Source organism: Epinephelus fuscoguttatus, linkage group LG22, assembly GCF_011397635.1.
Source record: "Epinephelus fuscoguttatus linkage group LG22, E.fuscoguttatus.final_Chr_v1".
Classification (NCBI taxonomy): domain Eukaryota; kingdom Metazoa; phylum Chordata; class Actinopteri; order Perciformes; family Serranidae; genus Epinephelus; species Epinephelus fuscoguttatus.
Genome location: NC_064773.1, coordinates 29276911 through 29300974, shown reverse-complemented (window position 1 = coordinate 29300974; position 24064 = coordinate 29276911). Strand labels below are relative to the sequence as shown.

Genomic DNA, 24064 nt, shown 5'->3' with positions numbered 1-24064 from the left:
CATGCATCCTTAGCCATGGCACTAACTTTAGTGTAGGAGTAGCTGTCCTGTTCAAAACAACAGCAAATGCCAGTATTTTTATCTTCTGTAGAAGTGGTGAAGGGGTGTCTGCTTATTGTAAGGGTAGAAATAGATAGTACAGTGTTTTGTTTTGTTTTGTTTTGCTAATGTATATGCCCCAAATCAAGGTACAGATAGAGTCGTTTTTTTCACTCTGTTAAAAAATGAGCTGAGAAATTACCAGCAGGATCAGCTCATTATTGGTGGAGATTTTAACTGTACCACAGATTTCACGGTAGGCAGGACAAGTGAGGAACCCCACCCTCAGTCAGCAGTCAGCACTCAGTCAGAAGAGGTCCACTTTGAGCGCCCTCTTGCAGGAGAGGGCAAAGGGAGCTCTTGTAAGGTCTCGCTTCCTTCAGCTAAAAGACATGGATGCCCCGACCTTGTTCTTTTTCAACCTGGAGAGGTCGGCGCACAAAGGAAGCAGATGACCTGCCTTGAGTTGCCAGGAGGCAGAGTCACCACCAGTCCAGGTGAAATGAGGGACCATGCAATGGACTTTTATTCCATCCTCTTTGGGGCAGAACTGTGCAGCAGGGAGTGCCGCGAGGAGCTCCTGGAGGGGCCTTCACAGCTCAGCCAGGAAGAGAAAGTTGCTTTGGACAGTGAACTGACTCTGAGGAGTTGACAGTTTGCTGTCAACCAGATGGCATCAGGTCGGGCACCAGGGCATCGATGGTCTCTCCACTGACTTTTATAAGCATTTCTGGAGCATCACTGCACCTGATTTACACTGTGTTTTGTTGGACTGTCTCTTGCCAGCGAACAGTGCTTTTCTTGCTGCCAAAGAAAGGAGATTTGGCCTTACTCAAGCACTGGAGGCCAGTGGCCCTCCTTTGCACAGGCTACAAAGTGCTTTCCAGAGCTTTATCAAACAGACTCAGTGTTTCGTTATATCAGGAGAAAGGTGGATCACTCTTATTTGTTTTCTACACTTAAGGCATTTGGCATTGGTGATGGCTTTCTAGCTGGGGTTGGTTTATTATATAAAGATACTCATAGTTTGGTGAAGATGGGGGCAGGGCTGAGTCGGCCAATCCCTGTTAAGCGAGGGCTAAAGGGGGACAGGGACTGATCAACATTCAGTCAAAGATTGCCTCCTTCAGACTCCAGACTGCACAGAAACTGCTATATGACTGTGTCCCAAGCTGGTGTGACATGGCTCGACTGCTGCTGAGGAGAGCTGGGCGGTTGGGCTGTGATAAACAGCTTTTTCTTCTTCAACCTGAAGATACTGACCTCAGTGGATTAACACCGTTCTACAGCTCTGCACTGCAGGCTTGGCAGATGTTCACCGTCACACTGTGGGGGAGTGGCAGGAGTGCGATGGTCAGCTGGGCGCTTGGGGGCGGCTGTTAATTGTTAGGGCAGAAATAGAGGGCTCTGTTTTCTGTTTTATCAATGTATATGCCCCTAATCAAGGCCCTGAAAGAGTAGTTCTTTTTACCCTGCTGAACAATGAGTTAAAGAATTACCATCAGGAGCAGTTGATAGGTGGTGATTTTAACTGCACTATAGACTTCACAGTGGACAGGATAGGTGAGGAGCCCCACCCACAGTCAGCTCAGAGCCTTAACACCATCATCACACACCTGGATCTCTTCGACACATGGAGGGTCAAACACGCACAGTCCAGACAGTACGCATGGGTGAGGGTCAGTAATAACAGGGTCAGTGCAGCCAGATTAGATATGATCTACATTTCTCCTAGTCTCAGCTCCAGGTTAGTTTATAGTCACATCAATCCAGTTGGCTTCACTGATCATCATTTGGTCAGTATTGATTTAGTCATTTCACCAGGAGAAAGGGTCAAGTCTTGCTGGTCATTTAACAATAAGCTCGAGTTTAGTTCCTTGAAGCTGTGGTGGGAGGTTAGGAAGGCACAGATTTGTGTCTTCTGTCAACAATATACCTACCATTCCACTGCTAAGATCAAGGCAACAGTCAGAAAATTCAGTTATATTACAAAATAATATCTCTCAAAGACAGAAATTCAGATAGGCCCCAATAGGGGACACATACACACACTAGAGTGCGGTGATCTGAGCCCAACGGTACCCGACGGGTCGGGCCGGGTTTGGTCAAAAATGTAGCTATAAATTGTATTCAGGCTCTGGTCGGATTCGGTCAGCTTTCAGTGAAAATGTAGTGTAAAAATAAATAAAATCCTATGGTCTGTCCTGTTTATTGCTTGGGCATTGTTATTTACATGACAACACCTGAACATAACACACACACACACATTGGCTGTTTGTTTCTACCACTCCCATCACCGGAAGTCTCGGACCTCCAGCCGCCCGCCTCAGCCTTGATTAAACGCTGAAAATAAAATAAAAGAGGGAGACAGGTTTTTCTTATTTTATCTTATTTTGTTTTATTTCTCCCTCTCCTCTCGCTGGAAGCCTCAGACCTCCCGCCGCCTGCTCCCATCTCAAACACGGAGGTCTCCCTCTCCGCTGAGCACGCCCGGCCTGTTAAATAGCCTGTAACCGTAACAACTGTGTGACACAATCTCAGTGATTTGGTCATTAAATAATGTCGGGCTCGGTTCGGGTTCAGATAGAAATATGCTGCCCGTGCTGCACTCTGACATACACACACAAACACACGGAAAACTGGACATTATCATCAGTTTATAAAACCCCCCGGACCCTCCAGACGGGACGTGAAAAGTGGACATGTCCGGGCAAAAGAGGACATTTGGTCAGCCTATGCAGGACTCATAGTAATGTTAATTTTGGTATTGTCTCTCTAGTTCAGGAGAAAGCCTTTGATCGAGTGGACCACTCTTTTTTGTTTTCTGCACTTAGGGCTTTTGGTTTTGGTGATGTTTTTTTGAGTTGGATTGGTTTATTGTATAATGGTGCACAATGTATGGTTAAGATGAGGGCCGGGCTGAGTCGACCAATCCCTGTGCAGCGAGGGATCAGACAAGGCTGTCTGATTTCAGGACAATTATATAGCTTAGCCATCGAGCCCTTGCTGTGCAGGTTGAGAGGTCGGCTCAGTGGTCTCTCCCTGCCTGGGTCCATAAACCCTGATTGTCCTCCTATTGTCTCTACCTATGCTGACGATGTCAAAGGGAGTATTTTTGGGCATTGAGGGTTTCCAAGCAAAGAACTGGGAGGGAGTGAGGGAAAAGGTCTGCGCTCGGTTATCTAAACGGAAATGGTTGCTGCCCCAGTTGTCGTATAGGGGAAGAATTTTGGTTGCTAATAACTTGGTTGCCTCGACTCTTTGGCACAGACTCAATGCTCTGACACCACCAGCAGGCCTGATAGAGGATATTCAAAAAGCCATCCTGGATGACTTCTGGTCCGGTAAACACTGGGTCCGGGCAGCAACCCTCTACCTGCCTGTGGCTGAAGGGGGGCAGGGGCGTATTAACATCCAGGCCAAAATCGCTGCCTTTAGACTACAGACTGCACAGAGGCTACTTTACAACTGTGGCCCCACCTTACTCGATACAGCTCGTCTGCTGCTGAGGAGACCTAGGTGTTTGGGGTATGATGAACAGCTTTTCCTGCTATAGCTTAAAGGTATGGATACTGCTGGGCTTACACCTTTTTACAGTTCTGTGCTGCAGGTATGGCAGATTACACGGTGCAATAGCTACGAACAGATACAGAGCGCACCTTGATCAAGAGCTGGGGGAGGGCTGTCCCTTCTGTAATCTTACAGAGACTTTGGCACATTTATTTGTGGAGTGTTCACGGTTGTCAGCTGTTTGACCTTTTGAGAGGGTGGTTTCAGGGTTTTGGGGAGGTCTTTTCTTTTGCTCTGTTTATTTTTGGTCCTAAGTATTCAGTCAAAAAGAAGTGTGTTCATGTAATGCTGAACTTCATCTCTGGTTCTGCTAAGTTGGCTATCTGGCTGACACGCAAGAACCAGCTTCAAGGTGCCAGCTGCTTGGAGCCAGTGCTGGTTTTAACACATGGACTGTTGGGAGGGTTTTGTGCTCTGTGGGGGAGGATGAAGAGCTGGTTGTAAATTTCTGATCGCACAACACTTTCCTGTGTATAGTCGTTAGATTTATGCTGTATTAGGTCCTGCACTGGTCTAATAAAGGGTTTTTGAAAACCAAAACCTCTCCTCCTTATAGGATTCATTTTTAGTAGGGGTATACAGTTCATAAAATTCACACTTCAGCACAGTCATGTCATGTTAATCATCAAAAAAGTAGAAATGCTAGAAGAATTTTCTTGATTTTCACATTTAAAGATGTCATTTTAATTTATTTATTTGTAAAAACAAATGTTCATTCATTCATTTTCTAACCGCTTCATCCTCTTGAGGGTCACGGGGGGCTGGAGCCTATCCCAGCTGACATCGGGCGAGAGGCAGGGTACACCCTGGACAGCTCGCCAGACTATCGCAGGGCTGACATGTAGAGACAGACAACCATTCACGCTCACATTCACACCTATGGACAATTTAGAGTCACCAATTAACCTAGTCCCCAATCTGCATGTCTTTGGACTGTGGGAGGAAGCCGGAGTGCCCGGAGAGAACCCACGCTGACACGGGGAGAACATGCAAACTCCGCACAGAAGGGCTCCCACGCCCGGGATCGAACCGGCAACCCTCTTGCTGTGAGGCGAGAGTGCTAACCACCACACCACCGTGCCGCCCCAAAAACAAATGTTATAAAGCATAATCTTTTTTTGACTTTGAACAATAATGGGGCTATATACCTGAGTGACCCATCTTCTGGGTGTACTCTTAGCAGCATATAAAACAAAAACAGCTTCTTATGAAATACAAAATGTAGCGTTGTAGTGATACACATTAAAAACAAAAGAATCAGTTCTGTTTCATTCATTCATTCATTTTCCCTAACCGCTTATCCTGGTCAAGGGGAGGCTGGCGCCTATCCCACCAGACACTAAGTGAGAGGCGGGGTACATCCTGGACAGGTCGCCAGAATATCAAAGGGCTGTTTCTGAAATGTCCTTGTTCTTTAAATCTATTAAAGCTAACATCATAAATTGAGCTTTGTTGTTTTTTTTTCATACAAAGCAGGAATCAGTCTGGCTAAAATGGGCTCAGGAATGAATATTGTAAATGGGGCTCCATTCCATGACAGAGTAGGCCCTCTTTTATCTGCGGCTATGAATGTACCAATCGGCGTGGTAATTTTTTTCTTTTTTTTTTTTTTTTGCCCTGTCTGAATCGGTTGTAAATGGCTGCCCGAATGCTGCGGGGATAACGTTAGATTAAAGCATGTATTGCTCCTTGTTTTTCTCTAATTCCACGAACTGAAACACTGTGGTGAAGTCGCGGTAAATGAGTTGGCATGTTTAAAGTTTTCCCACTGATATAACCTACTATCATGCAGCAAATCCGACACACTGTTTTGTTTTGTTTTTTATCCACTGCTCCCTTGTCATCGTCCACATTATGCAAAGTAAAACCACAGTGGCTCCAGATGTCTGACCTGTAGGTTACTGGAAGCTCTTCTATTTCTAGTCTGGTAATGGTGTTACTAACCATCTTGCAATGAGCTAGCTTAGCGTAGCGTAGCATAGGGAGGCATGCACACTGAGTATGTTTATTTTATCCAAAATTGTCACACATCTAGAAATAAATATGACTTAATAATGTGTCAATCACGTTTCCACACTGAGTCCGAAATTTTTGTCCATCATTAAAATTGAGGAAAATGTGGCGGTGGGACACAGCCATGACAAAACAGAGGAATGGGATGCACAGAATCATTTCATAATTTAGATAGCTTTAGTTAGCATTATATGCTAAATTATGCCTTTGCTGAAATTACTGGAGTGACCTGGAATAAGCTGGAGATATCGAACTTGGCACCATAACTGGAAATAATATCTTAATGCCTCTTGGACAATTAAGGCTCCCATGATGGAATCTTTCCTAATTTGCATAATGTGAAAAACAGTAATACTAATAGACTTTTCTTAACTTTGACTCAATCAAAGCCAAATTTGCTTGACGGTCCTGTGGGACAGAAATACACATTCCTATTATGAATGCCTCAAGAACCCATAACTTCCAGTTATATAGATTTTCCGCCATTTTGAATTTTTCTGAAAAACACTTCAAATTGACAGCGTCTCTGTACTGCTCTGGTGAATTCTAGTAGCCTGTTTTCTCACTTCAGTTGCTTTAACGTTGCTTTAACGTCTACTTCAAGTCTTAACCCACACTAGTTCTGTTTAAGCACTTATAGCTCTCCTCCTTTCTACGACTTTCTCGCTAATCTCTTAGCCGTTGTTTGCACGTTTAAAGTTAGCGATGGCTTCTCCCTCTGCTCTTTCTTGCTCGGTGTGCCAAATGTTCAGTTATGCCTCTGCCTTCTTTAGCGACAGTGGTAATTGTAACAAGTGTAGCTTATTTGCTGCATTGGAGGCGAGGCTTAGTGAATTAGAAGCGCGGCTCCGCACCATGGAAAACCATTCAGTAGCTGCAGTAGTTAGCCAGCCCCCTGTAGCCGGTGTGGAGCCACATAGCATAGCCTTAGCCTCTGCTAACTGTCCTCCAGTAACTCCCGTTCAGCCGGGAGGTTGGGTTACGGTTCGCCAGAAGCACAGCTCCAAGCCGAAGCCCACGGCTCACCACCATCCTGTTCACGTTTCCAACCGCTTTTCCCCACTCAGCGACACACCCGCTGAGGATAAAACTCTGGTTATTGGCAGCTCTATTCTGAGAAACGTGAAGTTAGCAACACCAGCGACCATAGTCAAATGTATCCCTGGGGCCAGAGCGGGCGACACTGAATCTAATTTAAAACTGCTGGCTAAAGCTAAACGTAGATTCAGTAAGATTGTTATTCACGTCGGCGGCAATGACTCCCGGTTACGCCAATCGGAGGTCACTAAAATTAATATTGCCTCGGTGTGTGAATATGCCAAAACGATGTCGGACTCCGTAGTTTTCTCTGGACCCCTCCCAAATCTGACCAGTGATGACATGTTTAGCCGCATGTCATCATTTAATCGCTGGCTGTCCAGGTGGTGTCCAGCAAATGATGTGGGTTTCGTTAATAACTGGCAAACTTTCTGGGGAAAACCTGGTCTTATTAGGAGAGACGACATTCATCCCACTTTGGATGGAGCTGCTCTCATTTCTAGGAACCTGGCAAACTTTAAATCCTCCAAATCCCTGACAACCCAGAGTTGAGACCAGGACTCAGAGTCGCAGTCCTATACGCCTCTCTGAGCTTCTAGTTTAGTTACCCAGCCATAGTTTTCATAGTTTTATACAAACGGTGTTTAGTCCCCCGACCACCTAAATTATTTAAATCTAAAATTAAACAAAGAGGAGTTGTGCATAACAACCTCATAAAAATTAAAACCTCTTCTGTGACAGAAAGACAAAACAGGAGAATTAAATGCGGACTGTTAAATATCAGGTCTCTATCGTCTAAAGCAGTGTTAGTAAACGAATTAATATCAGATAATCATATTGATTTACTCAGTCTCACTGAAACCTGGCTGTGTCCAGATGAATATGTTAGTCTAAATGAGTCCACTCCTCCCAGTCATAATAATACCCACATTCCTCGAGGCAGCGGCCGAGGAGGGGGAGTTGCAGCCATTTTTAACTCTAGCCTGTTAATCAGCCCTAAACATAAACTAGGTTATAATTCATTTGAAAGCCTCGTTCTTAGTCTTTTACATCCGACCTGGAAAACCTCGCAGCCACTTTTATTTGTTATAGTGTACCGTGCTCCTGGCCCGTATTCTGAATTTGTATCTGAATTCTCAGAGTTTTTATCCAGTTTAGTTCTTAAATCAGATAAAGTTATTATTGTAGGCGATTTTAACATTCATGTCGACGTTGATAATGACTCCCTGGCTACCGCATTTATCTCATTATTAGACTCCATTGGCTTCAGTCAGGGTGTACATGAACCCACTCACTGTTTTAACCATACCCTCGATCTAGTTCTGACGTATGGAATTGAAATTGATAATCTAAAAGTCTTTCCACAGAATCCCTCGCTATGGGATCATTATCTGATTACTTTTGATTTCTTTTTACTCGATTACACGCCACTCAGCAACAGTTACTACTGTTTATCAGATAGTGCTGTCGCAAAATTTAAGGAAAAGATTACTCCGTCATTAAATTCAATACCAAGTCCCTCAGTAACAGAGGTTTCCTGTACCGACTTTGATCATTTTGTCGATAGCGCTGTAGGCTCGCCAAGTAACAACACTTGACTCTGTAGCTCCTCTTAAAAAGAAGTTAAAAAAGCAAAGAAAGTTCGCTCCTTGGTATAACTCTCAAACTCGTAAGTTAAAACAAATATCGCGAAAATTTGAAAGGAATTGGCGATTAACCAAACTGGAAGAATCCCGTTTGATCTGGACAGACAGTCTCAAAACTTATAAGAGGGGCTCTGCAATGCCAGAGCAAACTATTACTCAGCATTAATAGAAGACAATAAGAACAACCCCAGGTTTCTTTTCAGCACTGTAGCCAGGCTGACTGAGAGTCAAAGCTCTACTGAGCCTTGTATTCCTTTAGCCCTTAGCAGTAATGATTTTATGAGCTTTTTTAATGACAAAATTCTAACTATTAGAGGCAAAATTCATGACCTCCTGTCCTCAGATAGTACCCATCTAACCTCAAACACAGCTGTAAAACCTAATATATATTTAGATTGCTTCTCCCCAATTTCTCTTCAAGAATTGACCGCATTGATTTCTTCATCTAAATCATCAACGTGTCTCTTAGACCCCATCCCAACTAGGCTACTTAAGGAGGTCTTTCCTTTAGTTAACACTCATATATTAGATATGATCAATATATCCTTATTAACAGGCTATGTACCACAGTCTTTTAAGGTAGCTGTAATTAAACCTCTACTAAAAAGCCCACCCTGGATCCAGAGGTGTTAGCCAACTATAGACCAATATCTAATCTTCCCTTTATGTCAAAGATCCTTGAGAAAGTAGTCGCAGACCAGCTGTGTGATTTTCTCCATGATAATAATTTATTTGAGGAATTTCAGTCAGGATTTAGAGTGCATCGTAGCACTGAGACAGCACTAGTTAAAATTACAAATGACCTTCTGATTGCTTCAGACAAAGGACTTGTCTCTGTACTTGTTTTATTAGATCTTAGTGCGGCGTTTGACACAATTGACCATCAAATTCTACTGCAGAGACTGGATCACTTAATTGGCCTAAAAGGTTCTGTACTGAGCTGGTTTAAATCTTATTTATCTGATCGTTTTCAGTTTGTTCACGTTCATAATGAATCGTCATTATGTACCAAAGTTTGTTTTGGAGTTCTGCAAGGTTCTGTGCTCGGACCAATCCTATTTACTCTATATATGCTTCCTTTAGGTAACATCATGAGAAATCACTCTATAAATTTCCATTGTTATGCGGATGATACTCAGTTGTATTTATCGATGAAGCCAGAAGAAAGTAATCAATTAACTAAACCCCATAACTGCCTTAAAGACATAAAAACTTGGATGAGCACCAATTTCCTGATGTTAAATTCAGACAAAACTGAAGTTATTGTTCTTGGCCCCAAACAACTCAGAGACTCTTTATCTGATGACATAGTTTCTCTAGATGGCATTGCTCTGGCCTCTAGCACTACCGTAAGAAACCTCGGAGTAATATTTGATCAAGATTTGTTTTTTAATTCTCATTTAAAACAAACCTCACGGACTGCATTTTTTCATCTGTGTAATATTGCGAAAATTAGGCCTATCCTGACCCGAAAAGATGCAGAAAAATTTGTCCACGCTTTTGTTACCTCAAGGCTGGATTACTGTAACTCTCTATTATCAGGCAGCTCTAGTAAGTCCTTAAAAACTCTAATTCAGAATGCAGCAGCACGTGTACTAACAGGAACTAAGAAACGAGATCATATTTCTCCTGTTTTAACTTCTCTGCACTGGCTCCCTGTAAAATCCAGAATTGACTTTAAAATCCTACTGTTAACTTATAAAGCTCTAAATGGTCAAGCTCCGTCATATCTTAGAGAGCTCATAGTGCCATATTATCCCACCAGAACACTGCGCTCTGAGAACGCAGGGTTACTCGTGGTCCCTAAAGTCTCCAAAAGTAGATCAGGAGCCAGAGCCTTCAGCTATCAGGCTCCTCTCCTGTGGAATCATCTTCCTGTTACGGTCCGGGAGGCAGACACCGTCTCCACATTTAAGACTAGACTTAAGACTTTCCTCTTTGATAAAGCTTATAGTTAGGGCTGGCTCAGGCTTGCCCTGTACCAGCCCCTAGTTAGGCTGACTTAGGCCTAGTCTGCCGGAGGACCCCCCTATAATACACCGGGCACCTTCTCTCCTTCTCTCTCTCGTATTCTATTACTGCATCTTGCTAACTCAGCCATTCTGGATTTCACTAACTCAGCTTCTTCTCCGGAGCCTTTGTGCTCCACTGTCTCTCAGATTAACTCATATCGCAGCGGTGCCTGGACAGCGTGACGTGTGTGGTTGTGCTGCTGTCATGGTCCTGCCAGATGCCTCCTGCTGCTGCTGCCATCATTAGTCATTAGTCATACTTCTACTGTTATTATACACATATGACTATTGTCACACTTGTATACTGCCAGATATTAATACATACTTTCAACATATTGTACCGCAGTAGCCAGAACTATAACTATAATATTATTACTTTAAATAATGTTGTTGTAAGCTACTGTCATTACCTGCATATCTCTCTCTCTCTCTCTCTCTCTCTCTCTCTCTCTCTCTCTCTCTCTCTCTTTGTCTCTTTGTCTCATTGTGTCATGTGGATTACTGTTAATTTGTTATGCTGATCTGTTCTGTACGACATCTATTGCACGTCTGTCCATCCTGGAAGAGGGTTCCCTCCTCAGTTGCTCTTCCTGAGGTTTCTACCGTTTTTTTTCCCCATTAAAGGGTTTTTTTGGGGGAGTTTTTCCTTATCCGCTGTGAGGATCATAAGGACAGAGCGATGTCGTATGCTGTAAAGCCCTGTGAGGCAAATTGTGATTTGTGATATAGGGCTTTATAAATAAAATTGAATTGAACTGAATTGAATTCCATTTTCACCCATACTACCCTCTCACCTAAAGGCTTAAACTTAAAGTTTTAACTTAAACCTTTTTTGTAATTGGATTTATATTGAAAAAAAAGACATTTTACTTAGTAAGATTGAAAGTTCTTTTTATAAATACCTACATCCATCCATCCAATGATGTGATGTGTGTGTGTATGTGTGTGTGTGTGTGTGTAGGTATATATATATGTACGTATATATATATATATATATATAGTTAGTTAGTTAGTTAGTGCATTTCTCAAAACAATTAGTGCAAACTGCAAAACCTAGTTGATAACCTGCAAAACTGTGTCACTTGCTCAAAATGGATAGTCCATTCCTCAAAAGCAAGTATTCATGTCAATGAAAGTGTCAGTGTCATCAAAATGAAAAGTCCTGACACCATTGTTTATGAACAAGAAAGTCAAATGGCTTTGTCATGTTTTCATTATGACAGTTAAGTGTTTTCCAGTGCAAAAAAGTCAGATCTTGGTGACACTACCTGACAATACTCAAGACAGCACTATACACTATTTGCACAGCCATTTGAAAACTACAGTAAAGTTACACATTACTGTATTTGGTGAGGTAACAGAGTATACGAGACACTGAATACGTATGTTTCACATTTTTACTGCAATTCTAATTTGTTCACAGCATTGTGCAAAAGAAAAATACACACTTACTTATTGACAACAAACATAAGAAACACCCTTTGGTACAACTGCACAAATGCACAACTGTAAACAATATTGCAGTACATATTGGTATACAACATACACAGTATCATTCATGCACATCCAGACATTCCTGTCTGTCTGGCCACATACCCTTCCGCTTCCTCCCCGCATCCTCATCCCTGTTCCACGACACTGACCTTCCATTTCTGTGTCACAGTATTGTAGAAATGGTACACACTATGTCCTGCTCGATTCATATATGTTTGCCAAGTGAAGGTTCATGGGATTCAGCTTTGAGTGACTGTGAAGAAGTGGCTTATCATTGGTTACAACTAATACTTCACACACTCCTCCTCATCAGTGAAAGCTGAGGTTCATCTGAGAGAAATTGTTCAATTTAGGAGACATTCTCAGGAAAAAATATAAAGAAATGTATAAAATTTGCTTGACAGATTTTGAAAATTAGTTCAACATTTTTGTATGTAATGACTCAAGCAATGAAATGAAGACTATTAGTTTTATAGGGAATGACTATTCGGCATTAAGTATAGTTCATTTTGATTGACATGACATAAGCAAATGATAATGTTATAAAACAGCAGAGAATTGTATGAAAGCAATTAATGCATGTCCAAAAGCATTTGCAATTTGGTGGAAAGAATGAGAAACTGCTATTATGATGTGCACAAATGACTAAATGTTGTGGAGGTTGAACTAACAGTTATGAGAATTTAAATTCTGATCAGAGAAATGCAGTAAAGCAACTGAGAAAAACTGAAATCACCCTCTTTCCCTTTTTGACAGGTGCTGTGGGTGCAGGGCAGCAGTCCAGTCCCCTGGTGGTGTTTCTCACAATTCCTTTTTCATTCGTGTGCAGTGTCTCAGGTGGTTAGTTTGTGAACCCTTCTCCCCTTTTTGATTCCCTGCTGTCGTTGTTAGTCCCAGCCCTGTCCTCACTCTCCTGCCTGAGTGCTAGTTATTATTAGTTTATCACTGATTAGCTCTTTATTTAATCCTGGTGTTCATGACACTATAGCTTGAAGTTGCATATTGGTTCATTTTTATTAAATAAATTCCATCTTTTTATGGCAACATGTTTCTGACCCGGTGGATTCATTCAAACCTGTTTGTCCTCACTACCTTAAAGCATTCTCAGTAATTACCTTGGGTGTAATTCCCAAGGGAGCATTGCTGCAACAACCTTTACTGTCCTCCTCATGCCACACAAGTGATATTATTTACTGTAGGTGTCAGTTAACCCTTTCTTTTTTGTTTTTAATCCAGTACCAGAGAAAGTGCTTACAGGGCTCTGCTGCAGCCAGAGATAAAGACTGATCACCGACCATGAAGGCCATCGCTTCTAATAGGACAAGCATCATCATCTTCGTCTTACTGGTTGTCTTTGTCTTAGTCTTTGTGCTACTAAACATGCAGGTAAGAACGTGATTGTTGTTGGACTGCTTGAAGGGTAGATGCTGATTACAGTAATGTTCCTTACTGCACATAAATATCATTTGAGTTAAAAGGTATTTTCCCTCTTAGTCCTGCAACTGTATTCCCAGCCCCAAAATCTACCCCTATGTCCCTGATATTCTGTATCTTTAGCGCGGTTATATTCAATCTGTATGCAGTACAGTTCAATGTGTCTCACAGCTGTGAAAAGCTTCCTCTCTCATGTCAAACCACCAGGTGTCAAACAGCCTCTCTAGTGCTTCTGGGCCAGTGACATATACATTTTAGTAAACAGGGCCTTGCAGCATCCACAAAGAAACCTTTGAATTTGAATTTAAAAAATCAGGTTCTTGACTTGTACAAAACAGATTGAGTATCTTTAACTTCTCCCATGAGCAGATGTTAACAGCAGCTATCAATCCCCCCAAAATACTCATATAGTCTTATCTCTTGGCCCTTATTTTGTACATTTCCTTTCAGCACAATTGTTTGATGCATCTAATAGTCACCATCTCTCTTTGATCCCCTGCCACTTTCAGCATAAAGTCCACCATCCTAAACAATCCACCATCAATGTATCAACAGTTTCCACTGACCCCGACAAGCGTCACGGCTTCTGCACCTTCCAGCCACACTCCCATGAGGACACTGTGGAAGAACGCCTCCTAGTAGACTCCATTGCTTGGCCTGAAACTCCACTTTTGCCATCTCCTGTTTCCCTGGAGAATACCAGTGATCCAGCTCACAGCACCTTCACCATTCTCCCAAGGAGGGGAGGAGGACAGTGGCATGTAGGGGATCAGCTGGAGGTCATGATAACAATGTCTGACTTTCAGGGCCGTTCCAAGGAGTATGGGGGGGACCTCTTACTCGCCCGCTTGCACAACCTGAAGCTTGGTGCAGGTGTAGCTGGGCAAGTGGTGGATCATCTCAATGGGAGCTACTCTGCTGTGTTCTCTTTACCCTGGGAAGGAGACGCGCAGGTTGAGGTGATGCTAAAAACTATTAAATGTGTTAATGTTGTTAAATGTGGCTGTTAAAGCTAAGCTTGTCTTCCTTTGTTACTGTTGCTATGCCTGTAAACCGTGCGCACAACGTGTGCAGTTAGTAAGTAAGTAAGTAAGTAAGTAAGTAAATTTATTTATACAGCACTTCTCACAGAGAGGACTCACAAAGTGCTTCACAAGATAAAATACAAAAAATACAATAACAGATACAATGCAAAATACACAAAAACAAATAAAAAGTAAAGTGCAGCGAAATACAGAGATGATACAATGGACAATTAATGGAACGCAAGCCTAAACAGATGTGTTTTTAACTGCTTTTTAAAAATGTCCACGGAAGAGGTCGCTCTCAGCTCATGAGGTAGTGCATTCCTCCATTTCGGTGCAACAGCCTTAAAGGCTCTATCACCTTTCGTCTTTAATCTTGTGTGAGGGACAGTAAGTAGGTGGCCTTCAGCGGACCGCAGTGACCTGACAGGACAGTGAAAGGACACCAGATCCGTCAAGTATGCAGGTGCTTGACCATGGAGGGCTCTGTAAGTGATGGTTAGAATCTTGTGCTGGATCCTGAAATTAACAGGGAGCCAGTGCAGGGATGCCAGGACTGGAGTGATGTGAGTGAACTTATGAGATCTGGACAGAAGCCTGGCGGCAGCGTTCTGGACCAGCTGGAGGCGGTCTAATGAAGTTTTATTTAGACAGGTAAAAAGAGAATTTCAGTAATCCAGACGTGAGGAAATAAAAGCCTGGATGATCATTTCTAGCTCGGAATAAGTTAACGTGGATCTGAGTTTGGAAATGTTTTTGAGGTGGAAAAAGCAGGAGCGAGTGACAGTTTTGATGTGGTCATCGAAGAGCGTGGCCTGATCAAATGTGACCCCAAGGTTTCTCAACTTGGGGCGAACATTTGCACTGAGGGACCCTAAGCAGCTGGCCACTTTAGATGCTGAGGCATCAGGTGCAATAATTAAAATCTCAGTTTTAGCTGCGTTCAGCTGAAGGGAGTTAGAAGACATCCAGTCCTTAATTACATTCATACAATCGTACAGTGAGTCAATTCCATCGGTCCTATCAGGGTTAAAAGAAAAATATAACTGGAGGTCATCTGCATACATATGATATGAGATACCTTCAAAATTGCTGATGACATCTCTGAGAGGGAGCATGTATAGCATAAAGAGGATAGGCCCAAGCAATGAACCTTGGGGCACCCCGCAAGAAAGGGGGGCAAACTCTGATTTATGAGGGCCAACAGCCACAGAAAAGGATTGATCAGACAGATAGGATTTAAATCAATGAAGAGCGGTCCCTGAGATTCCTACCCTGTCTCTCAGCCTGTCTAAAAGGATGTGGTGATCAACAGTGTCAAAGGCTGCACTGAGATCAAGCAGAACCAGGATAGTGGATTTACCGGCATCGGAGGCCATCATGATGTCATTGGAGACCCTGAGAAGAGCAGTTTCTGTGGAATGTAACTGACGATAACCGGACTGAAATTTATCTAAGATACTGTAACTGTTCAACGCTGTCACCAACTGGTTTGCAACTGCTTTTTCTAGAATCTTAGACACAAAGGGCAGCTTGGAAATGGGCCAGTAGTTACTAAGAACATCGGGGTCCAGATTGGGCTTTTTGAGAAGCGGCTGAACAACCGCTTGCTTGAAATGGGACGGGACACGACCAGAAACCAGTGAGCTATTGATTATGGAGAGCAGAGATGGACCAATAGTGCTGAAAACATTTTTCAGCAAAGTTGTGGGCAGGATATCCAGCGGACTAGAAGAGATCTTCATAGTGCACACAAGATCTGCTAAGTCTTGTAAGGAGACAGGTGAGAAATTGTCAATAATTGATTGTTGTTTGGGAGGATCAGGAAGGGAGGTGGAGGAGGGTGTTATACTGGCCTTGACACTGGCAACCTTATTCATAAAATACATTAAAAAATTGCTACAGTCCTCATCAGAGGACACAGGTAGAGCAGGCGGTTGCGCACCAGTAATGCTACTTATAGTGTCAAAAATGACCCTGGGATTTCTCTTGTTGGAGATGATGAGATTTTTAAAATAAGACGCTCTGGCTACCCTAACAACAGAATTGAATTCAGCTAACAGTTCTTTAAAATCAATCAATCAATCAGTTTTATTTATAAAGCCCAATATCACAAATCACAATTTGCCTCACAGGGCTTAACAGCATACGACATCCCTCTGCCCTTATGACCCTCGCAGCGGATAAGGAAAAACTCCCCAAAAAAACCCTTTTAATGGAGAAAAAAAATGGTAGAAACCTCAGGAAGAGCAGCTGAGGAGGGAACCCTCTTCCAGGACGGACAGACGTGCAATAGATGTCGTACAGAACAGATCACCATAATAAATTAACAGTAATCCGCATGACACAATGAGACAGAGAGAGAGAGAGAGAGACAGAGAGAGAGATGCAGGTAATGACAGTAGCTTACATTATTGAAAGTAATAATATTATAGTTATAGTTCTGGCTACTGTGGTACAATATGTTGTACCACAGTAGAAGTATGACCAATGACTAATGACGGCAGCAGCAGCAGGAGGCATCTGGCAGGACCACGGCAGCAGCACAACCACACACGTCACGCTGTCCAGGCACCGCTGTGATATGAGTTAATCTGAGAGACGATGGAGCACAAAGGCTCTGGAGAAGAAGCTGAGTTAGTGACATCCAGAATGGCCGAGTTAGCAAGATGCAGAAATAGAATACGAGAGAGAGAGGGAGAGAAGGAGAGAAGGTGCCCGGTGTATTATAGGGGGGTCCTCCGGCAGACTAGGCCTAAGTCAGCCTAACTAGGGGCTGGTACAGGGCAAGCCTGAGCCAGCCCTAACTATAAGCTTTATCAAAGAGGAAAGTCTTAAGTCTAGTCTTAAATGTGGAGACGGTGTCTGCCTCCCGGACCGTAACAGGAAGATGATTCCACAGGAATAAAGACGATGTACATGAAGCTTGCTTGATTTCCACAATCGCTCAGCTCTCCGACATTTATGACGAAGGCAGCAGATGTCGTCGTTCAGCCAGGGAGTGGGATTAGCTGTGGGGATAGTTCGAGGCTTTAAAGGAGCAATCTTATCAAGAATAGCAGAGCAGTGTGAGTTAAAAGTTAAAACTTGGGAGTCAACGTCAACATTAATACTAACAGGCTGCGCCACACTGTTAAAAGCAAATGAGAATTTCTCAGCAGAGGTTATTTAACATACGGGTGAGTTTTGTACACTTGCTGGTTGAACAATCAGAAATAATAGACAAATTAAACAGGATGCAGTTGTGATCAGTGACGGGCAGCTCCTCAGAGATGATACAATCAATGTCCAAACCAAGTGTAAAAACAAGGTCCAGCGTGTTTCCCTTAATGTATGTCGGGCCATTGACATGTTGCACGAAATGAAAAGATTAGGTGAGATTTATAAAATTATTAGCAAAGGAGTTTCTGGCGTTATTTACAGGCACATTAAATCCCCAAGCATTAAAATTCTTTGAAATTTAGTGATGGAAGCCAAAAAGTCACTGAATTCAGCCAGAAAGGCGCCATTAATACCAGGAGGGCGATAAATTAAAATACAATAAAATGGGTTAGAGCGGCCAACTTTAGAAATAAGCAGTTCAAATGAGGTAAAAGTTCCACAATTCACTCTCCTCAAGGAGAAACTGTCTTTGTACAACAAAGCAAGGCCACCACCACAGCCAGTGGTCCTTGGGGCACATATGAATGCGCAATCAGGCGGGCATAGCTCCTTCATGGACACATAATCTTCATCCCTTTGCCAGGTCTTGGTGAAAAACATGAAATCTAAATCTCTAGCGATGAAAAAATCATTCAGCGTGGGTGATTTGTTGTTGATCGAGCGAGCATTCAACAATGCCAGCTTAAGAGACTTGGGACCAGCTTTGCAGACAGATTGTGATTGTGACAGTGGTTGCAGATACTGGAAATTGTGGGTTTTGTGTTTTTGACGTTTGTGATGTCTGTTGTTCATTACTACGGGTATGAAGGTGGGAGACTGTGGGACAGTAGAGACCAGCCCAGTAGTTGGGGCAATAGGAAAGCAGGAGGGATTGTCTGTAGAGGTTAGTGGCAGCTGGAGCCTGTAGGGGGAGCTACGGGAGGCAATGACTATAGAATGCTCCGTAGAAGAAGAGGCAGGCAATGAGAAGGGGGTGTGGCACGTAAACAGTCACACATGTGTGAGTGGCATTTTGTGTACGGTGTGCTGTATGTTGGCTGCTAACATGCGGCTTCCTAACTTGCTCGGGTGAAGTCCGTCATGTCAATAAAAGGAGGGGCGGTTCCAAAATAAGTTAAAATTGTCTATGAAATAAAACCCGTGGATATTGCAGGTGGTTCGGAGCCAAGACTGGAGTTGAAGGAGCCGACTGAACGGCTCTGCGCCGAGGCCGAGTGTGGGAAGAGGGCCGCTGATGAAGATTGACAACCCGCAGTCTTTCAAGGCAGAAAACAGACTGTTTTTCTGTTTTCTGAAAATCGCTCTTTAGCAGCTCAGACTGACCCCGGACCACCTCGTTGCTTCCGATGTGCAAGATCAGATGTTTAATGGAGTGTGGAAATGACTGCAGTAGGTCCGGGAGTTCATCTCTGATTTTTGTGACAGTGGCTTCTGGAAAACAGTGGGTGGTGGAATTTAAAAAGTGAATGTTCCTGGTTATGGAGTCACCCACTATGGCGGTGGTTGGGGGGGGGGGACAGTGGCCGAGGACGAGGGGGCGAGCGCCGCTGCTCTGTGGGGACTGTTTGCGGAGTGTTCGGAGAGGTCACAACCTCATGGCTGGGGGCTCACACGACCCTTCACGGCATGGAAGACAGAGCGTCTCGCCCTGAGAGCAGCCTCCTTCACGATCCTGCGCCTGGAGGAGGAGGTCGCGGACCTGAACGGGGGTCCCGAAACAGACCCCACAACCCCCCGGGCTGCTGGCAGTGAATCAGTCGAAGGGCAAACAGGAGGGGAATGGACAGTTTGCAGCAGAGGGAATTCCTCAACACTCAAGATGTTACACCTGTTCTCCAGTTGGAGCTCACAAGGTGGAGCATGTTTCGGGCTGGACCTCGCTCGCTTTTTTCCATGTACTGTGGACCATGGCTCTTGGTTGGGAGTGGAGTTGTTAGTTCTGAACCTCGGATTTGGACTGAAGGTGAAAGTAGCTAAAGTTGCACTGCTGCTCGCCCATTTAGGCTTGGCCCCCAGCAGCAGCCACGGGTCCTCCGCCGGAGGATGTGGGGCTGCAGCTGAGGAGGCCGGCCTGGATGTCGCTGTGGCGGCTGGATCATCAGCTCGGAGCTGAGGAGCCGAGGCTGACCGCTCAGCTAGGGCCAAGCCAGTGGGGTTGGGATCTGCTGTATCCATGGAGCCGGGACCAAATTCTGGGATGGAGTCCAGATCCGCAGGATTGCCAGGGGGACCAGGACCTGAAGCGACAACGGAGTCAAGCCGCGCCTCTTCATCCCTAATCCAGTAGAGATTTGAAATGCGCTGCTCCAGCTCCACGATCTTCTGGGTTTTGTGGATACAGCTGTCACAGTGGTGTGGAGAGGTGAGTGGAGCCATGGGGGACAGATGGGGTAGCCAAGGAAGCAGAAAACAAACTCCGGCAGCAACGGTGTAATGCGTAATGACGTGATTATATTCTCCAGAAAGCTACCTTCTCAAGTTTTTTCTTTTTGTTTTGTTTTTTTTAGCAGTTGGTATGAGCCACAGTAAAAACTTAAAAACTTACAAACTTACGCGCGGGGAATCCAAAAGTGTGTTGACTCAGAGGTGGGTTGGGGTCCGGTAGAAAGCGGGACTTACTGGCGCGTAGAGGGGAATGAGTGTCTGGGAGAAACCAGTGAGTTTCGCCAGGTAGCTGCAGTCACTCCAGTGTCCAGAAAATGGCACAGAAGGTGCAAAAAGGCTTCTGGGGTGGCCGAAGTGTTCACGGGGACTTTCACTCTCAGGCAGGCAGCATCATTGTAGTTAATCCAGTAGAGCAGAGAAAAACTAGATTGTTGCTAAAAGTTATCGAAACTATAATGAAGTTTGGGGTGCGGCTGTGTTACCAGTCACCTGTGTCCAAAAAGCTCAAAATCCGCCAATCAAAAACACGAGATCGGCCATCCGGCAAACGAACAGACTTTAAACAAATAAAATCATTAAAAGTAGTTCATTAGACGTGGCATAAAACTGGTTTAAAGTTATAAATTAAGAGCCGAAGTGACGGAGGATGCCGACTCAAGCAGGAAGCGGAAGGCGGCAAAACTCTGTGTGATGACATGAGCAAGTGTTAGTAATTCAGTTAGTAATAACAGTGTCAGATTTGTCACTCAATTTTTTTTTTGTCATTTTAGAAACTTTGGTACTTTCCCATTTCATACAAAGCCAAGGTCTCATTTCCAGCAACTGATTGTAGATTTTTAGTCAAAAACTCTGGTTCTCTATCCTACCAGGTGACGCTGGTTCATTCTAGTGAGGCTATCACTGTGCTGAGGAGGGTGACCAGAGAACAGCCTGACAGGGTTACCTTCAGCAGCCGCTTCCGCTCAGGCTCACACTCTGAAACTACCCTCTGTAACGTCTGCCTACGTCCAACCCAGAAACCTCTTTGCAACTACACTGACCTCCGTACAGGTGAGCCTTGGTTCTGCTACAAGCCAAAGAAGCTGAGCTGTGATGCCAGAATCAGCCACTCCAGGCAAATATACAGACCAAACCTCAAGGAAGACGAGAGGAAGCTCTTTCAAAGGTGAGGGAGAAGAGAGACAGGACTGGCATTTTTCATGACTTCTCTTGAAGTCTTATCTTCTTGCTACTTAATAAAATCTGTTAATGAGAGCTGTCAAACCCAACGGCGGAGATCTGATCCCAGACCTCACCCTAGCGGATCAGTTAACTCTCCAGCTTTGTAGTCTGAGTGGCAGGGAATGAGGTGGAGGGAACGTGGGGTGGGCTTGCTAGCTGGCCGCAGTCTCTTTCAGTGGTGCTGGATAGCAGTAGGCTGTCTACCAATCATTGGCTCTGGCAACCCATTTTTGTCATGCAGAAGTGGGTGTGGTTTCATGTAAGGTGGGTTGGAAAAACCACAGGTCAGCCTGCCAATCCACTGTGACCTCTGGCGGTGGGGTTTGTACCGGCTGAATTTGACTTGCTACAGCTGCTGACTCAGAGGCCGTTTACACGTTGCCGGCTATTTTCATAAACGGACATTTCACCGTCTCCATTTTCAAAAAGATCTTCGTTTACACTTACCCGTGAATATATACACCAGAGCATGCCAAACCTGTAGGTGGCAGTGCAATGAGAAGCTCAAGCCTTCCATGTATCCATTGTCACCATAGCAACATAGGTCGCACTTTTGACACAGGCGCAAGTTACGGCGCATACTGTGACGTCGGCTGCCTATAACTCCGTTTATCTCCGTTTATCTCCGTTAACATGCAAACGCGCAACCGGAGTTTTCCAAAATCTCCACTCTGGCCGGAGTTTTTAGAACGACTCGTTTTCAGAGGAGAAATCTCCGTTTGCGTGTAAACGAAGGGCACAAACGAAGGAAGATGTCTCTGTTAATCAAAATCACCATGTACGTGTAAACGGCCTCTCAAGGTCCCTCTCTGGAGCTACTGTCTGCTCTTCTCCTGGCAAGGTAGTCTCTGAAGTAGTTTTCTGAAAGATAGATACACCGCCTTTCACTCAAAATGGATTTTAGAGGCTGACTTTTGTGAAATATGTTATGAGCTTTCAAGCAGTTTTCCATTTAGGTTGTCATGGCCTTGCTCCGAAGTCATGACAAAAAATGAGACACTGGCTGAAGGCAAATTGATACATTTATTTACATAAAGAGAATAATGGTAAACCCCAGAAACCCAAAACAAAGGCAATGATGAGATGTGTTTATCAGTTGAGTCAGTAGACAAGGTGTGTGTCTGCAGTAGTGCTGCGTGTAGTGTGAGATGTTGGATGGGTGAAAGCAAACAGTGCACCAAATCAAATCAAATCAAATCAAATCAAATCAAATAAAACTTTATTTATATAGCACTTTTCATACATTAAAAATGCAACACAAAGTGCTTCACAAAACAAACTGGAAAACCCATCCCTTCCACACCCCACATATAACACACACATGCTCGCAGGCACGCCACGGCACTCTACTGTCAGTATAGTAACATAGCAGGAACTGAGGCACCAGGTGAGGAAAAAAACACCTATGGGGAGCCATCCACACCGAGAGGCGCCACAGCCGACGGCCACAGGGAGTGCCACCACAGAGACCACCCCAACCTAGATAGACCAGGGTGTACTCCACACGTGGTGTAAGCCCCCCAGTCCCCCGGGCCTGAGGGATCTCCGGGCCGACGTCTGCGTGGGCAGACCGAACACGCCTCCCAGTGTGGAGACCCCCCATGAGGAAACACTGGAGCTAAAAACTAAAAGACTAAAAAACAATAGGATACGATAAAAACAAGCAGGGAAAAGAGAGTCTCAACCAAATTATCAATCAGTATGATGTTTGCTTGCATTACAACTAATAGATCAGGCTGCTGGTATTTATCACAGATAACATTTCATCACTAGAATTCATTTTACTTTGATTTGCACAGAAACTAAAGTTAATTTTACATATCCTTCATTTTTGGACAGTGTCAGTGTACGTAAACACAGTGCTTCAGTATAAAGTTAAAATCTGCCGTGTCCAGTTTAAAGGTAAAGAGCTGTGTGGTAAAATAAATGTGTTAACTTGTGGATTCACACAATAAGTCATTTTCTGCAAGCATTCCTCTCACACCTTAATTGAAGCAGCAGTGTTGTTTTTTAATGTAATACTTTCTTTAAAGTTGTTTAAAGGTGGAAATAGGTGGCAGGGATTGATCATTTTTAAAAGTCAAACGACGCACTGAACAAGGGATTTGACTCATTTCATGGGAACGCATAAAGAGCCTCAAGAAGAAAGCCTGTGTTAACAGAGCAAGTTGATAACAACCTTGGTGGTACTGGTTTTCTCTGACTGAGGCTTTAGGGTAGTGATGTGCGAGTCATGAACGAATCATTCAAAACTCAAGATTCTTTTTACTGACCCAGGAGTTACAAGTCATCGTCTCCATTACTGCCACAAGCTAACCGCAAAGAGGAGACTAGGCAACATGCCACTCAACTGTTATTCTAACTGCATTTGTGTAAATATATCAAGCTAATGCATTAATTTGTATTAGCCCAGTGGGAGAAGCAACAGCTCTAGTCCTTATTTCAACTCAACTCTTCTGTCTCCTCCCTGCCCTGAGATGAGCTGTATTACAGGCTGAGGCTACAGAAAACAAACAATTCACTCACTCACTCAGTATCCCCAGCTCACCGGCAGCACAAAGGTCACTTGCACTCTCACCCTGCTCAGAGAGCCCCTCCCTTACCTGACTAGTGTGCTCACTCTGGGTGACTGACTCAAACGAAAACCTGATTCACTTTGGTGAGGGACTCATACAAACTCGAGTTCGTAAAAGGAATCAAGTATCTCATCACTGCTTTAGGGTTTGTCGAGCCAGCTCAGGCTCTGTTGAACTGGCTTCGTGGTACAGCCCTCTGCTGCATTAAAGAGACAAAACATAGAATACATAAACATGTCAAGTGACAAGTGCTTGAGTTATCTAAATTTAACTTCATAAAATGATTCAAAGTGTTTGTCCTGCTTTCTTTTGTTAATGTGTGAGTGAGGGTTTTTTATTATGTGTGTTCCTTTTCAGTGGTGTCAACATGAAAGTCCTCATTCAGGCTTCCGGACCTGACAGTGTCAGCATATTGCCAAAAGAGGAAGGTAAAGCATGATTTAATGCCA

The 24064-nt window shown here is 43.9% G+C and overlaps 1 protein-coding gene across 1 annotated transcript in view; it reads left to right on the top strand.

The window, feature by feature from the left end:
- LOC125882482 (NXPE family member 3-like) overlaps positions 1-24064 on the top strand; it is an 87904-nt gene that overhangs the window by 62709 nt on the left and 1131 nt on the right. Inside the window, exons 2-6 of the mRNA XM_049566189.1 lie at positions 12569-12649; positions 13049-13198; positions 13756-14205; positions 20688-20983; positions 23973-24043. Coding sequence (XP_049422146.1) covers positions 13109-13198; positions 13756-14205; positions 20688-20983; positions 23973-24043 — 907 coding nt within the window. The 5' untranslated portion in view covers positions 12569-12649; positions 13049-13108. The remainder of the gene's footprint in view (positions 1-12568; positions 12650-13048; positions 13199-13755; positions 14206-20687; positions 20984-23972; positions 24044-24064) is intronic.